At 34.7% G+C, this 18,809-nt stretch overlaps 1 protein-coding gene across 5 annotated transcripts in view; it reads right to left on the bottom strand.

Annotated features, from left to right (window-relative positions):
• Nucleotides 1-567: 567 nt before the first annotated feature.
• Nucleotides 568-18,809, bottom strand: part of DLGAP1 (DLG associated protein 1) — a 303,658-nt gene continuing 285,416 nt past the window's right edge. For 4 of the 5 annotated variants that reach the window (XM_072411376.1, XM_072411375.1, XM_072411379.1 and 1 more), the window contains 2 exons: nt 16,436-16,588; nt 568-2,346 (listed from right to left, as the gene is read on the bottom strand). In XM_072411376.1, coding sequence (XP_072267477.1) covers nt 2,131-2,346; nt 16,436-16,588 — 369 coding nt within the window. In that variant the 3' untranslated portion in view covers nt 568-2,130. Of the gene's footprint in view, nt 2,347-14,904; nt 16,111-16,435; nt 16,589-18,809 lie in introns of those variants that run through there. The other variant, XM_072411380.1, reaches the window with a different exon arrangement.

An 18,809-nucleotide genomic window follows, 5' to 3' on the forward strand; every position in this document is an offset into this window, starting at 1 on the left:
CTCTCTGGTTTCTAGGAGTTGCTGCTTACATGATAAGTCTGCAAATGTCAGGTTGATGTCATCAATCCACAAAAGACTACATTTACAAACATAACCCCTATTATATTTCTAATATTATTTTAGATACAGTTAATCTCCTATTTTGTAAAAGGCCAGATGTTCTTTGAGTCTCAATGTTCCACAATTGCTCCATTCTGTCTGTGATAGTAATTAAAAAATGATTTTTAAGGAGAACCTGTGGGATATGCAAAAAATGTCCTTTTTTATTAGGGCTAGTACAGATATTCTAAAGCTGGAAATACATAAATAAAGCAATCCATATTAAAGCAATCCAAAGGACCTTTTTTTAGGCTGTGGATGACAAATTAGCAGTATGGATGCTGATACCCATAAAGACAGAATTGGTTTTACAAGAGCTGCATATACCAATGCAGCCATCTTCATCCTAGATGTTTAATTTCCAGATATCAGTCTTAAAAGTTGGAGGTGATCAGCTGATTGAGCAGTTACCGTATTTTTCGGACTATAAGACGCTCCGGCCTATAAGACGCCCCACAGCATCGCGGTATCGGGTGAGTATGATTTTTTTTAATTACCGGTATATTTAACATGTATTCGGTGTATAAGACGCACCCACTTTTCCCCCCCAGTTTTGGGGAAGAAAAAGTGCGTCTTATAGTCCGAAAAATACGGTAATATTAAGTTATTATTACCCTTTCTTCTCTGTTATTAGTCCTGCTTTTGTCAACTTTAAATGTCAGCAACAACATCTCCCATATTTCTAGCCTGACCTGCTTAGAAGGAACCTTGAAAAATACTGGCACATCGGAGCTCAATTCATAAAACTTTTTAACCAGAACAAGGATCTCAGTAGGGAACATTTATCAATTCTGTTGTTGAAAATAATTTAATTTTTTTTTTAAAAAGTCACCTTATCCTGATGTGTTAGCTTTGGGAATTGAGCCTATTTAGGATATTTGTTAGCATCAGGTAGTGTTTGCATTCCCATACTGGTCTATAGGAAGGCAAAAGCTGCTTGAAGCAGGTCAGCTGCACCCAGCAATGTACTCTGAATGGTGTCGGAAATGTCTTAACTAATGTCAAACTGACACCATCGATAGAATCCATTGACACTGCCTCTAAACCTCTTGATAATGCAGTTTTTAAAAGCAGGAGTCTAGGTCGTAAATAGTTAAAAAGAAGGAAGAATACCTAACTCTCTTCCACTTTTTTAAAAAAGGGCACAAAATCAGGACTTTGGTTGTCTTTTAATGAATACCTAAATTTATTCGTTCTTATTGCCTTTCTAATAAATTTTTCTATTTAAATTTTAAAATAAAATCTTTTTGTTAGCATTTTGAATCTGTATAAGGTTGCATAATAAACAATGTTTTGATAGTAATAGTATAGCATATGGTATGAATTTGTATGGCAAGACATCATAAAGGCAGGTGTGAAAATCCTTGTGTGCACAGATCAGTTACCTGCCCTCTCTGCCAGCATTTTTTACTACCGTAACCCAGCTTTTCTCCTTTGTCACCTGTTGCCTTTGGGGAGAGGTGCGTCTGTGGCCTACAATAAAGTGCTCCATCTGCTCTACATAGAAAAGAAGTGGGAATTCGAGCCCATGCTTTTTCACATTAAGAATAGGAAGACATCAGAGTCCACAGTACTGTATACCCTACAATTTTCTATTGCTGTACACTAGATTACAGACTACTGTAGCTCTAGACAAAAAGATTGTGAAATGGGGCACTGTAAGGATTTCTATACAGAGGATTGTTCTTCCTTTATTATATCCACAAATAAAATAAAAGGAAGGAGGTCCTTGTGCATAGGAGATAGCACTGATTAGTGCCCACAGACTGCTATAAAGGTGGGTATGTGGGGAGGACAGGATCATAGCCTCAGAAAACTGTCTGCTTACACCACAATTCAGGAAAATGTATGATAGCAGGGTGGGAATGACAGAAAGAAGAGAAGAAGCAATATAAACAGAATACAAAAAAAATCATATACACATGAGTGTGGTTCCAAATCAAACTAGAGGATATATTATATACGTTACTCTGTGTCATAAATATATATATAGGTATATATAATATTCCCCCAGTGTCACTTGTGATGGCTTCATAGCCTGGTTTGAGCCTCTGGGATGTAGATCTCAATACTGTCCGCACTTTCGGTAGCTGAATTCTGCCGGACAGACGCAGCCCGCTTTGCAGACATCAGCCGCTTCCGGGCCTCGTGCCGCTGTCTCTCTGTGCTTTCCAGAGATCTGTCCCGGACCAGTGGGGCCTGACCTTTCGATGGCTTCTTTGGCACGGGAGGAGGGGCCCTTCTCTCCTGATTAAAGCAGAAGGTTTATTGTATTATACAGGTTCTCCATACAAGCTGTGAAAGCAGCTTTTCCATCTCTCCCTATGTCCTTGTCTCGTTAGCTAGTTAAAGCAAAATATGCATTAGGATGTCATCATTTAATGTATAGCTATTATTAATCATGAGTGTTTTCAAACAATGGGGTAGAGTTACTAGTACAAACTCCAAAACTTATAAAGTAGCCAGAGGATGAAAGAAAAGAAATGCATAACTATAGGAGAATGCCAGGAGAGGAGGACATTTTTTTCTATCAGCAGGGTCTTCCTTGTTATTTGATTGGGTTTCATCTCATGAATTTAACAATTTAAATGACAATATGGCCCCAATAATTTTATAGATCATTTATTATTCTATAATAAATGAAACTTTCTGATGTATTGTGTTATTAAGATTATCAACCGTCTGTTGGTATAAATGCATTTTTAGAAAAAAATATGAGCTAAAGAGACTTCGTAAATAAATACATTTTAGTAAATCGACCCCAATGTTTTTGTTTTATTTGTTGATTGTGTAAACTGGCACTCAAATGAAAGAACATCAAAAGGAAAAAATACTGTGATTATTGCCATGTAAACCTATAAAGTGATCATTTTAAAAGTTTACACTTTAGTCCAAACCTGATTTTCCTCCTTAGACTGGAGTGGACCAGGGTCATTTGCTGCCTCTGTTGCCTTTTTAGACTCTTTGGTCAGTCTTTCCCTTCCCCACAGCATAGCTTTGACAGGCTAAGCTCAGCATTTCGGTTCTGCTGTTGTTTGACTAGAGGGTTGAAAAGTCAAGCTTGTCTGGTCACAGCTATGCTGGTGGTAGGAAGACCATCCCATAGACAGCAATGCATTTGTATCACAACTCCATTGAAAATGAGGAAACATATTTCAGGTGCTGTTGCTTGAAATGTAATACCTTAAAGATCACAGTTGAGTAATACACTCATTGTTATAATCTCACAGTTCCTCTTCTTGCTAAGTGAAATATTTACATTAACCTGGTCTGTTACTATTTATCTATCAAAGTTTTTATGTTTATCTAGTGTCAGATTTCTCTCCCTTTTCTGATAAACAGGAAGCAAGACAGTCATTCGGAGCTGCAGGGAAGAATATTGTAATGACAACTTTGACAGCTAGATTATCAACATGAAAAACAAAAACATGCCTTTTAAATACAATAACAGCTTTTATTTTATTTATTTATGGAGCAATGTTAATCTTTCTTTTGCCACAAATCATTGTTTTCAATCACTTAATAAAGAAGGGGTATTTCACAATTCAAATAATTATATCTACTATACTTATAGTTTAGAGTAACACCAGTGCTTTAATGTTTGGACCTTTACAAAGCATTATGGCTTTTTTAAAAACTCTATATTGTTATGCAATATTGGGAATTTTTAATAAAAACCAAGTGTGAAAAAAATCTATATTAATGAAACACCGTAAAAAAAAAACCCTTTTTTCAATGCTGATTTGTACAAGTATCTATTACAGCTTGAAAAACAATAATTACTTGAGTGGAATAACTAACAGTAGTGGCAAAGTAAGTACCAAATACATAATCCCTGTCTGCCTCAGGTTATAGAAAGAATAAAATTGGGTTTGGTTTAAAGCCCAATCATGTGCAAGAAAAATAAAAAAAAACATGATTTTGCTTGCATGTGATTGGATAGCTGAACAAAACTTCACCAATTGAACGAGAATGGGAAAGTACCATTTTCTATGTGAATGGTCTCTGCTCATAGAAGAAATCACCCCCTTCCTTCAAATTCTAACATGTAATGTAAAACGTACACCTTTACAATAAACACTGGGCAGCACAAGGCTCAGAGGTTAGCACTCTTTTAGTCTTTTCAGTGCTAGGTTCCAGGTTCGAATCTTGGTCAGGAGACTATCTGCATGGAGTTTGCAGGTTCTTCCCCTGTTTGTGTGGGTTTTCTACCTTATTCCAAAAACATGGAGTTAGGGTAATTAGCTTCCCTCAAAAATTAGACTGTATTAAATATATATGACTATGGTAGGGATGTTAGGTTGTGAGCCCCTTTGAGGGACAGCTTTTGACATGCCTTTGGACTTTGTAAAGTGCTGCGTAATATGTTGTTGCTATAAAAATACTATGTAATAGTATTCAGATCCAATTCAGATCCTCAGTGAGCTGCTGTATTCTGCCCTAGACTCAACTGCAGTCCCAACTTCTCCTATTCAAGTGAATGTGAGAGATTGGGAGCCTTCTTTCCCCACAAACGGTAAGCTTTTACCTCAGCAGTTTTACACTTCGGGCCTCAAAAAGCCCTTTGTAGTCAAACATTGACGCTATAAAGTTGTCTTGGAATTTTTTTTGCTGTTAAATTATTTCAAAAGTTGATGTTCATTAGCTAAGTGAATAAAGTTAGGCCATTTTCTATTTTACTCATTCAGTTTAATGTCAAAATGATTTTTTTCCCCTTTACACATTGGATATGTGGAATTATTTAGTAGCTAAGTAAACATTTACTTTTTAGGTAAACAATTTTTTGTTCCTGTGCTAAATCTGGCCAAAATATAGTGGACCATTTTTATTGTATCTTGTTGTATTTTGTGTTCTAGGATTCCATAAGGTTGTGGTTCATTGCAGACCACAGCAAAAAGAATGTCACATCTGTTCATTTGGAGACCCTGAACATTGACGTACCCACAGGTTGTACAACTCTGCTCTATATCACTAAAATAAGTACTTTGAAGACATGTGGTCACATTTTGTGTGCTGTACTATATTTGGAACTCCTCGTAGGGTTCATTGACCTCTGCTGGGAGCTCCAATGTTTAGAATTCACTCTACTTGAAATAAGTGGTGGAAGTAAAGGGATCAGACATGTCAGGATCTAACAAGAAAGCACATGTGCACATTTGCTTTTATTTTCCTGAAAGTAATGTAGCTTTCATGTCTGTTAGGAGACTTGTCTACAACATAGACCAGCTATTTCTGTATTGGACAGGCTTTTTTTCCAAGTAATGAGGCATTGGCTACTTGTTTCCATGAAATTTTGTGCAATGCATTAGTGTGCATGGACATTTACAAACCAATAGTATTTTATCACAGAATATTAAATTAATAATATTAACAATATTCTCCTATGTACTCTTATTTTTTTATGTTTTATGTTGTGCTGTTTTTTTATTTATAATGTTTACTTATATAACTTTACTTTTAGCTTGAATCCACTACAAATAAATGACCTATAGTATCCAAGCCTTTAACTTTTAGGGTCAGTATAATACAGCAATGTAAATAAAATGCTTGTGCTGTGCGCCATAACAATCTAACATGTTTGTCTAGCTGTTCTAGACTACAAAAACCTGATCTAAGGTTGTCTTCTAGTGCTGTGTTACATCAGGACTTGTTTTTTGGTTTTCTAACGTGGTCTATTCAAGGTAATTTTTCTACCCACAATGTAACGTAGCAGATGACAACATTTTTAAGTATAAGAATTAATTCTAACATTATATATTTCAAAGTTTCAGCAGTGCTCTGTGCATTGAGTGGCCAGCTTTAAATGTTTCTGCCGCTATACGTCCAACTGAACCGATACATTAGAAAAGCATATATTTGGGAAAAAAAAAAAAGATTAGGCTAGAGATCGGAAAACATCTAGAAGATGGCGGGCATGTTTTTAGACTTTCCACTCTTTCTAAAAGCACTAAGTCAATATCCCAAGGATGACAGTACACACAAATTGGACCAGTGATTAAACTGTTTGCTCACATTCTCGTGCATCTTGTTTGAAAACAAATCCAGCACATCAAGTAGAAATAATCTCACAAATGTAATTTAAATGCATTTCAAGTGTTGAAGTTTTGTTTTTTTTCTAAATGTAGGTATTCTGATCACCTTTTTGAGACTGCAGTTGCTATGTACTTTCACTTTCACAGTGCCAAAGAGTCCTGGAGTTTAGTTTCTTCCCGTTTGCCTTGCACAGAATGTGTAGGTGTAAGAAAGTGATTGTTTTCTTAAAATTCTCTGTGCACCAACTTTAGAGTCAAATGCCCTCCCTTCACAAAATAAAAAGGTTACAGGGAAGGGCCTGTAAAGCAGGAAACTAGGGCAGTCACACTAGGATGTCCTGTTAGTTAGCGGAAGCAATAGTATCTAAAATAATACATTTAAAAAAAAAGTTTTAATATATAAAATTAATTTAAAAAGAACATCTTTCCATGTTAGGTAGATTGGAACTGTTTTCTGTTTCCAATAAACAGTAACACTCGGCCCTAATGGCAACTGTAATATGTCAGACTTGTGTTGTTGCCAAAGGTAAGCTCCCTTTTTTTCCCCATGAATAATCAGTTTAAAGACAAAGGGCTGAAGGAGTGCAATACTATGATTAATTAATAGAATCTCTATTACAATACTTGAAATACTTAAAGGTCCATGACACAAGCAGTTTGGCCAAATATTACCGTCACAACCTGTGCTCATTTTGCCAGAGGGGGAAATGTTGTTAAAACTTCATGAGGCGTCGAGCCAAAGCATGCTCCAACCAAAATAAGAAGTCCACTTGATCTAAAATCTTCTCAATAAGTAAGTGATTTATAAATTTAATTAATACAATCAAGTGGTAGAGGTAGTCATTGCATTGGCTTTTTAGCTTAAAGTATGAGATATAAAAACCAAGAGAAAGGTGCTACTGTACACTACACATGATAAGACAAATCACATTTATGTCAACAAAAATCTCTTCTAATAGGCTTTCCAATTGCCTATGCCATTAATAAACTTTGGTTCATTTGAGCCCTATGAAAGGTTGGCTACAGTAACCTTAAATAATGAATTCAAGTATATGGAAAGCTATTGGAATGTGGCCTTTCTGACATCACTTTTCTAACAACTACAAATGAAGTCCTTTTGAAAAAAATAAAGAACAAGTAAAGGCACTATATGGAAGGGTTTTATATTACTGAACTGAATAACCTGCATGATATACATTACTGGAGTGATGAAGCGTAACTAAGTAAAAATATCAGACACTTATGATTGAAAGTATTTGAAAGAAGGGCTGCTCTTGTTGCCAACAGCAGGCAGTAAAGTTTTTGTTCCATGGTCTAATGCATTGTAAAATACAGATTCATTGAAAGAAGCAGCAAGAGAAGTTCTTCCCTAAAACTGACTACATTTAGTAAGTGATTAGTATTTACATTTCTAGCATGTAGAAAGGGAATCTGAAGGTCTATGGAGGCATGCTATGTAATAATGACCTTTGAAGATTGGTTAAATAATGTTCAGAAAGGAATAATGTCAAAGGTCACCAATAGTAAAGTTATTACAGTAAAAATAAAAATAGAACTAGGACATAAACATTTAGCTGTAAGAAAGTTGATATTAAAACTATAGTCAATGTACCAGTAAACTTTTATAGAGTCATCCTAGACACTTCTATATTTCCTTATTCCAAAATACATTACCTGTATCTGCAAATGTGGATCACTTCCTTGTGTTAATTTGTGAACAGTGGAAAGAAGATTATTGGATAGTATTTATTGTGGATAATTGCTAACTGGTGTCTAAAATACACTTGATGTGCCGTCAACAACTTTTTCCAACATTATTTTTTTTTTCAATTTGTGCATGCAAAAATGACAGATTCAGCCTATCTGGCTCTCTACTTTTTTATTATATGCATTTATTACTAAATGTGCTTTGCCCGAGCTCTAGGACCTGTTTATTAGTTTGTGGCTACTCAGTGACTGTTATGTTTCCTGCTAATAGTCATAAACAGCTAGTAAGTAGTTTTATACCACATGATTACCTTTTTATAAATATATTGTGCATTGTTTATGCTTTTTGGCAAAATCAGTTAACTCTATTAGTAGGATTTACAGATTGAATAATGGCAAATTAGAAAACAGAGCTCATATTTTTTCTTTTATATGAATATTTGAAAAAAAATCACTGACCATAGGCAGGACCAATTTATGGAAATGTTAACTAGTTTTTATTTAAAATAATTACTAAATGGATCAAGGCTATATAAGGTAAATATATTTTTAAATCTTGAAGGGTGTTCATTGGATCATTTTGAACCCTAATGCTGTTTGAGATTTCCATAATTGCCGTAGTAAATGGGCAGCATAAGGCTATGGGAATTCAGCAGATTTCAGAAGACTAAAATGAAGATATGAATTTAAAATGTATAACTTTATCCAGAATTTTTAATTTTGGCTAAAATGAGTATTCATATTTTTGTCAAATTCCATCCCCAAATTTCAGTAATGTTTTACCAGAAGCTATTTTAAAGCAAGTAAATACAAATGTAGAGTTACATAAGTATAGCCATGGCATTATAGCAAGGCAATTATGTCATTGATTCAACAGTTTACTTTAGGCAGCTTACTAAGCTTCTATTTAGATCATTGAAGCATGTGTACATATTGCTAGTATTGATGAACTATGACTAACGTACACCATAATACAGGAATACAATGAGAATGCATAACAAAGTAAGTTTGGCAAACCCTATTTCCATTAATGCATGTTTAATCTTTTAAAAAGTTTACCAAGTTTGACAAAACTCCCTCAATACCTTTTCGTCAACAGAAGCAAAACAACGCCCAACTGAAGTGAATGTAGTGTGATGTTTGGGAAGGCTTTGGTAAGCAGCTGTTTGGCCTCTGTGCCAAGATAGCACAAGACAGCATATTGCACATAGAATAAAGAGTGTGAATGTGCACCAAGCCATGGAAGCTTATGGCAGGATTGTGCATTAAGGCTAGTAAAAGCTATTTTCTGGTGCTTACAGATTATGTGCACTATTGGACTTTTCACCATGTTACTATATAAAGACACAACTTGTTTTATTATTGTTAGCTGAATGTGGCAACCTTAACAATGATTTATGTGTACAGTGGTTTATGTGATCTGGTATTCTGTAGCATAATGCAATGAACTGTAAAGTTGAACTCCAGACAAACAGCCAAGAACAGGTGAAATAAATATAGCTATTTTGCCTGGTAAATTATTATTTCTATATTCAGACCTGAGAGTTCTGCCCGATGATTCTAATCAAAATGGTATCCTTTCTTTCTTCTACTCTGCTGACTAAACAGCAAAACAGCAATAATCACCCCTTTGCTTACTTTACACTTCTTCTTCCTTGTCAACATGTTTGTACGCAGCATTTTTGATGGGCTCATAGATATATAGGGAAGCCTTTCTCATCCAGGTTATATGGAACCTTAGGTTTCCTCTTAACAGTTTTTAGGGGTTTATAGTGACCTGACCAATGTAATTAGCCATTTTCATGGATAACAAATGTTCTGGGACCCTTCTGCACAACTACCAGGGTAACGTGTCTCTTCTTACCTGTCCATAAGGGCATAAGTGAGGACAACAGTTTTTACATTGAGCTTTATTTTGATTGTTCAATATTCAGTAGACCAAAACGGACTTGGTGTTTCCCACATCCCAAATGAAATTTATACATTTTTGTTTGACCAAGAATGATAAATTAGAACATGATTTTATGGGCAAATATACTTTACTTATTAAACTCTTATTAACTCTTAAATCTGGGCCTCAGGTCATTGTATGATATTTTCAATACTTTTAAAATAAAAATGAAGTGTTTTGCCCCTACAGTTCTGTTCTAATTTATAATTCTTGGTCGTACAAAAATTTTGTACTGGTCATTACTGGCATTTATTTGGACTTAGGCATGATTTTGTTGTATAGAATAGGATTATTCTATTGGTGATAAATACTCTAGGTTTTATAATCATGCCCTTCTACAATTTAGCAGAAGGAGATAAAATAAAAGGATTTTTAAATACAAATAAGTAGCTACATTGAATTGTGCCTTTTATATGTGCCAGGAGTTGAACTTTACCAAAATGTAGAGGTATTCCACATAAGGATGCTAATGAAACTAATGTAGCAAAGCAGCAGTCATACAACGATTGCAAACATGCTTGGATTGGACACGATTTTATTGACCACCTTGACTGTTCGTTACTTGTTGGCCTTAAATGCAGGGCCACCATTAATGGGGGCGACCAGGGGTACTTCATGTAACGAACAAAAGACTTTGACTTTTGCAATGCTGGAACTTTTGAGTTGGGGCCCAGGAACTTTACTTAGTATGGGACCCAGAAATTTCTGCTCAAATGAATGAACTACTGTATACATTAACTAGTAACATGTTTCATATAAAACTAGCTAATCTTTGACTTGATGGACTACTTTAAGGATTACGTAGAGTACAATAAATAAGTATACACAAGAACATGTTTCACATCACATAAAGCCCCACGAATGTTATAGCTCCACTAAGTAATGTTTTTTCCACTTCAATCTTATGATCCATAATGGTCAAAAATGTCTTTATAACCCATATCATATCATTTTATAACTTTCTGCAGATAAGTCACCGTTGTAAATATAATGTTTGCTTAATAGATGTTTCTCTTAATAGATTTTTCTCTTGATACATAAACCCAATGCAAACTGTTTTATTGTAGATCAACTACTCAACAGTTAAATATACTCTGCACAGTTGTATATTAGGAAGAATATAATTATCTTATAGTATGTTAAAGCTGATGTACAAAAATACAGCTTAAGTATATAATCTAAATAATTTGTTTGGAACACTAATCAGCAAAGTAATTATATTGGCACTTGAAGAGTGTCCAACGAAGGTCATGTTAGTTCACCAGGAAGGTTGCAAGTAAACAGAGCAGTCAAGCTGCTTATAGAAATCACTAGGTAACTTTAAAAAGCTGAACTAACACAAAAAATCATAGGACAGAACACAAACATAAAAGACACAGGTCTTCTATACCTATCATTGTTAATATAGAACTTTTTTTAGTTTTAACCTTTCGGAAAAAAAACACTGAAAAAGTAAAGGGAAACATTTACTCACACTAATCAGGTTTTATCTTTAAATTTTAGAAAATGCCGGCAAGGAATCTGATTGGTCACTATGAGCAAGTTCCCCACTTTTATGAACTTTTTTTTCATCTTTTCTTAAAAAGACCCCTTGTATATAAATTAACTGCTAATGACTTTGTTTTAAACAAAGAGTCTAAAATTTTAAATTGAAAAATGTTGTGATAAATGGAGGCACACAATGTTTATTTAAATAGTAAATTATATGTATGTTTATACTAAATTAACCATATTGTTGCTATAAGTACCAGCTGCAAATTTCGAATAATAATTATCAAGTTAACATAAATGTGAAATTTTTATCTGGGAAAACTGCAATGTGTTTACATAGTTCTCCTTGGTTATCTTGGTATTGGTACTGCATCTGCCCAGTCTGACCTTTAATATTGCAGTGAATATTGTAGATTTTTAAAGATATTTTACTACCCAATTTAATTGAAGCTAGTGACAATGTGGAATAAAATTGGCCACACTGGTCACATTCCTGACTTTTCTCTATATATACTCATGTTTATATATATCCATATTAATTTATACAATCCAAACTGCATAGTGCTTGGTAAAGGAGTTTGCGAAGATGGCAATATTTGTGGCTATTTTTTTTACATTGAGACGGGGGATGAACATGCTTATCATTGTCTATGGATGGCCATGAAAGATGCTGGAAACATGTAGTGAGAGGATACATTGGTTTGTTCACAGTGTTCACTTTACCAAGTAAAAGTTTCACATAGCTTAGTAAAAGGTAAAGCTGTATCCAATCATGCTAGGATAAAAACTTGTTTTATTTTTTTGTAACATCAATTAAAACCAAAATGTCTTTAAAGTGAACACAACTACAACTTTATTTATACCTCATTGCAATGACCTCATTATCACAAGATTTAGTCTTATACCTGGCCTAAAAAAAGAAACTTTCTACTGTGTTGTTTAGCTGACCCTAAATGCTCTGGAAATCCTTGGTCATGTATGAAATTGTTAATTGTAGAACTAAAGTGTACATACAAAGAAAAACAGATATAAGACATCATTTTAAAATGTATATTCTTACAAAACAAATAAAATTGACCAAGGACCAGTATTCCTGCTCTTTAAAACCATAGTTATCTTCTAAAATGTAGAATGTCTGACAGGTTCACTTTAATGTTTAATACATATGTTTACTGGTAATTGAGGTAGTGAAACAATACTTGTGTTACAAGACAAAAATTGTATTTCTTAATTTCCACCATATGTACTAGTTCTAACTGGGAACATAGCTTCTCTATGAGTAAAGTTAGTGATCCAGAAGTAGTTTGTGGCACAGGAATAAGGAAATATTTTTGAGTAATGTTTTTACATTTTTTTGTTCTTAACGTCTTAATCTGTGTTCATTCTCCACACCCAGTCAAATGCAGGGGAAAAAATCGAGATTACTCTGCATTTATAATCTAAACATTTAATAGTAAAAGTTTAAAAAGAGGCAGATAAGTTAGGTAACAAAGCACTTTAAGATTGTAAGTAAGTTTTTACAATCACAAGAGATGGGGACACCGCTATAATATTGTCGGGGATGTCAGAGCGGAGGTACACTTGGGGAAGGTTTGCAGATAGTGGTCCCCAACATGCCCCCCCCCCCAGCCATGTCACTGCCTGATCACTGCCCCAGATCTGAATTCAGTCCTGCCCTAAATACAATTTTAGTGTATGCTATTCCCCAGAATAAAATAGGAAACATGTATTCAAAACATTTGTTGATTTTATTTGGAGAATTCATGCACAGACAATGTACATATAAGACAAAACCATTATCTAACATGTACAGTCATTAGGTAGAGTGTGCATTTAACAAGAGCTTAAATAGCCTTTTCATGTGTGAAAGTACTTGCTAACCATACATGTAAACAAGGTTTAAACAATACCTGTAGTGGATTCATATAAAGTAATCCAATCTTATATCCTGGATTACCAGCTGTTTATTACCTGTATATTCAGGATTCATTCAGAGAGCCTATTAAAAAACCTCTCTAAATGAGTTAGCACATATAGAACATTTCAGGAGATGAAAGACTTCACCACTATATTCATTAGTTCATTTACCCAAGCCAGCCAGTAATTATACACTTACTAGGATTCTTTTTGTCCTCCATCTTTTAGCACCCCTGCTTGGTGCACAGCCACCTAGTCGGCAGATCTTGCAAACCAATGAATATAACCACTGACCTGCAGCTGCACATGCTCTGTTGGATCACTTGTTTGGGTCAAAACACTCAAGAAAACCCAAAGACTGCCCAATCCGGAGCAGCAGCTCTTGGCTAGGTAATGTAGTGGGGATAAGGAGAGTGAGGAAGTGAGCAATTTGGGGGTCCTGAGGGATAGGGGACAGCTGCCACCAAAAAAAAGGACCTTGAGGGCCAAATTTGGGCCTCGGGCCAGAGTTTGACACCCCTGTTCTACATAGAGATAAAGGGAATGCATGCAAAATGCAACTGTGTGTAAGATGTATCTAAAACGCATCAGTAATGCAACACAGACATTGTGCACAACTCCTAGTGTAGCCTTGGATGTTCTATTACCCCCAGTATAAGTTTCCAAGCTAGTATGATTATGGTATGATACAATACGGTCTTGTAGAACACTATATTATCAGACAGTTTTGTAAATATAACAAGGGCTAATAAGTATTAAGTAAATATCATACCAATCTGTAAGAGAACACAAGTGTAATATAAATCTCTTGCTATATATATACCTTTTTTGCAGTACTTTACTAATAATGGAAGACAGTAGGTTGTAGTGAGGTAGATAACAACGTTACATAAAACTTGAAACTTACATAAGAATATATATGCACTTTTAAAAATAAATCTTTAATGCTTTGTGAGACTTTAACTTCTGTTTATTATAAACCAGGATGGATATCAAGTTTGTATGTATATGCACACATGGCACCTGGTATGGTGTCCTGCAGATGAACACTCACTGGAAAATGGTAACAGACAAACCTGGTGTGTAAAGGCTATGACATAGCTTACATTTCTGTGGTATCTTGGAAATTGGTTTGTGCTTTAAAGCTGTAATAATATATATATATTAAAAATAATGCAGAAATAGGAAAACCAGGTATGAGGCTTGATCCAATGGGGTATACACTGCACTGGTATTAACTCAACATATATTTTTAATGTATTCTTTAATTACATTTTTTTTAATAACAATATTTTATGTGCAGCTTTATACTGGGATATGTCTTAAAAATGTTGACCTAAATAGTATAATAAGACCTGCTGTATATTCTTTAAATTTCAAAGCATCACTTATCAAAACAGCACCACAATAGCACCTATTAGACAGAATTATATATCCTATTTACACATATTAATATATTTAATATTTCTTAGGTGGTTTAAGTTTATAAAGATTTCTTAATGTATGGGGGATGAAAATTATTTTATGATAAATGTTTTCTGTATGATAAGCCAAAAAATCATCACCAATGTTTTATTACAAGATGGGAAGTACTTTAAAAGTATCCAAACTATATTTTTCATTTTCCATTTTGTAAGAAAGTCAATTTTCTGTTTTGGAAAGAGCAACCAAGGGCAAGGGTACGAGCAAAATAAAACCCTATCAATCTTTTTCCTACTGTCTGTGTGCCCATTGTAAAAACTTTTCTCATTTTCTGTATCAAAGTCATGTCAGAAAAAGAGAGGAAATTGAACCAAATTCTACCAAATTAAAAGCTGGAACAGGTTTCCCCATTGGGAGTTGTTTTCTTGAATTCTGCTCTGCTTAGATCTTTTAACTAATAAATTTTGCAACTCAAACAATACCAAAGAACTGAAGATAAATTCATCCAGTTGGAACAGAGACAGCATTAAGAAGACTGAGGTTTAAAAGGTAGCCTTTCAGTGGGCAATGTTCAAATCAGATGTTAGATTTAAAAATCTATTTTCAAATCTAAGAAATATCAGTTGATAAGTATGGCATTCTAGATCGATGGTTTATCTAAAAATCAATGGTAAACTGGAATGCCTGTGCTTTTCCTGATCAACTGCTACTCCATTCTGGCATACACTCCAACAGGTTTATTCAAATTGGTGGGGAATGCATCCTAACAACCAGCTGCTGCTTATTAGAGAATGCTCAATGCTAAATTTGCATTAACCTGTCCGAGTCGGGGGTTAAGTGGAATGAGGCTGGTCAGTGGATGCATGATGGTTATGACAGGTATATGAATGATATCAGATAGATAACAATAGTTTACCTGGTCATATAAACATCGATTAATGTGTGGCCAACTTAATATCATTATTATTAACAATATTAAACAGAATTTATATAGTGCCAACATATTATGCAGCGCTGTACATTAAGAACTTTAACCCTTTACTGCTCTTTCCAAATCACAAAATATATTTTGGGAGCAGTTCCTTTAAAAATACAACAATAATAAATGTATTGTGAAATGGCTTGTAAACACTGATATATTTGAGATGAACTAGTACAGAGGCAGAAAATGATATATCCAGCAGGGCATTAGTAGCCTAAGGGCACAGAAGAGACCAGGTAGATAGCCAAGGCCTTAAAAGCTCTCGATCCTGATAGTGATGCACTAAACTTAGCTTGTATCTTGAGGGAGATATTAAATGTATGAACATATTACCTGAGAATGAACACCCCACCAAAAGATAAAAATAATTACACAAAGTTAAAGGGTTTATTGTGTCCTAGTTTTGAAGGATGGCGGAGGTTCCTTTGTAGTTTTTGTTGCTGTTTTTGTGGTGAATACCAGGTTCAGTGGTGTTTTCTGTGCTTCCTTAATTTCCTTGGTAGTAACTCCTGGAATGTGCAAGTAAATTGATAATTTTGCAAACCAATTTTGCTGTTTTTTTATTATGTTTTTATTCAAAATATTAAAAAGAAAATACCAGAATAAAAATGGCTTGGTTACCTGTCTGAGAGCTAATCAACCTGTTAAATACTGTAAGATAGAGTCCTATCAGTGCTGAACAGGTTAAAATTTCTGTTCTCACTGTGTGTGCAATGGGTTCATTTATTCTCATTATTGTTCTGATATTAGAAAATGTGAAAATAAGCTATGTCAATTAGCATTTCATTGTCCTGACAAATTTAGAACAAATATGGCTGACTTTGTTCTACCTACCTTTTTATCAATGGGATCCATCTGTTTCCAGTTGTTGGCTTTTAGCTGATGAAGTTCATCAAATTTCATACTAATGTTTTCTATGGACAGCTGCAGCATGTCCCAGAACCCTGCTAAATCCTGAGATGTTGGCCTAGGGTGAGCATTGGGATTCTGCAAAACACAGTCAAAACAAGGATTAGTTCAACATTTAGAAACAATTAGTTCAACGATTAGAAACATTCCAGATAACCAGTCCAAAAGGTTTGTACTGGACAAATAAATTATTCTATCCTATATTGGACTTATGTGCAGAACAAAAATTTTTTTTCAAAAATGAATGAAAAAAAAAAAGAACAAAAGTCATTTTTAACTTACCAAACATACTTATATCCAGTAGCAGTGGTAAAACATTATAACTCATAAATGTTGAGTTCATTCCATAGAAGGGGGGGGGGGGGGGGGCATTTTCTATGCCAGGTATCCTAAAGCAAACCTTCAAGCAGAACTAAAGGCAAAACATTTTTATATTTTGTGCAAATGTATTTTAACCTATGTCAGGTTTTAATTGCTGTTGGTATACCCAGTGGGGAGTGTCAATCTCTGTAACTGTCCTGATCACCAATGTTTTCCAAAGTAATATGTCATGAAATAGTTTCAGCTAGTCTAATTATTTGATAAATTTGTTTATGTTTAGTTGTCTGTAGACACTGTGAACCCCCATTGGTTAACAGGGTGCCAAAAAGTGGGAAGGAACCAGCTTCCAGCTCTACCACCCTATTGTTGGTCAATAAGGTCCCCATAACTTTTTGAAGTCAATAAGTAGTTTGGGAGAGCCAAAAGAGACATGATGACTATTACAGATCTAGTAGCTGATGCCTAATGAGGCTATGTTTACACTGGTCATTAGGTTGCAGTGTTGCTACCCCTCCTCCATGCCAGTGAACCGATGGCTCTATAGAGATGCTATAGGTGGCTATTCCCCACAGTAGCCCATAGAGAATGAATAGGGATGGCCCCAGCTGTTAAATGTACCTAAAATGTTTTTAGGTATCACCTGTGGGCTAAGTGCCAGCTTACACAAAGGTCTGAACTTGCTTGAACACAAAGGTCTGAACTTCCTTAAGTTTCAATTTTTTAGGAAAACAAGGTAATTTGTAAATATCAGTTACATGCGTACATTTGAGCAAAAAAATGTCTATTTTATAGTTGCTTAATTAGCCCACATGTGCTATTGAAAGTTAAAAAGGCCTTAAATATATATTGTGCATACTAATGGACAAATATTTCAATGTATGATATTTGAATTTATTTGCTCAATGTTTCAACACTTTTTTGGAAATGCATCATTTGGGCTGGTGAGCATAAAATATTACTAACTTCAGCCTTTTTTATTTTTCCTCAACTGAAAAAGCTATGTCATTCACATTTCCTTTGACATGCTAGTGGATAAGAAAGAAAATGGCACGCAAAACCATGTTCACATCAGTGCATTTGTAAAATGCATCAAAGTTTTTGGTGTTTTGTGATATGTTTTGGTACATTTTAATGTGTCTTAATTAGGAAAAATTCACACTGGCTGCAATTATTTCTTACTTAACAAAATGGGATGTGTATCTGCTATTAAAGATGCTTTGACTCTAATGACACTATGGGCCTGATTTATTAAAGCTCTCCAAGGCTGGAGAGGATACGCTTTCATCAGTGAACCCGATGAAAGTGTATCCTCTCCAATCTTAGAGAGCTTTAATACATCAGGCCCTATGTTGTGGCATTGCATAGACTGTCATAATGACTGCTACAAGATTATACACCATTTTAACTAAAGTCAAAAAACAGTTCTCAATTCTTAACCAGTTATTAAGGTTCCTGAGTATCTCCTGGTTTATCTTGTCCAAAAATGACTATCTGAAACACATCTGACACTAATGAAATACAGGAAAATGATTTTTATTATCTTCCGATACTTTAAGACTATGAAATCAAATACATTAGAGATTTGTTACTGCGTAATAAAATATTTGTTTTAAATCAACTATAGCATGTTTGATTCCATGATAGGATTACATTCGAACATAAATTGTGGTTGGTAGCATACCTCAAGCTGACACTGTGATTACTCATCCACTGACTAACCATTTAATGGGTACAAACGTTGCCCATCTGTCTTGTTCACGATTGTGGGATGCTGTGTCAGTTTTCAGAGATATCTAGAGCAAAGTTGGAGTCACAGCTTACAGCCTGTACCATTTTCCCATTATAAAATCACATATGACAGATGTGAAGTGAAGAAGAATTAATCCAGCAATTACCGGGATTTAGGTCATCAGAAGTGCTAATACCTAATAACTAGAGAGGCATGTTACATCAGTACATAAATAAAATACAATTACAC

This window comes from Pyxicephalus adspersus, chromosome 5 (genome assembly GCF_032062135.1).
Source record: "Pyxicephalus adspersus chromosome 5, UCB_Pads_2.0, whole genome shotgun sequence".
Lineage (NCBI taxonomy): Eukaryota > Metazoa > Chordata > Amphibia > Anura > Pyxicephalidae > Pyxicephalus > Pyxicephalus adspersus.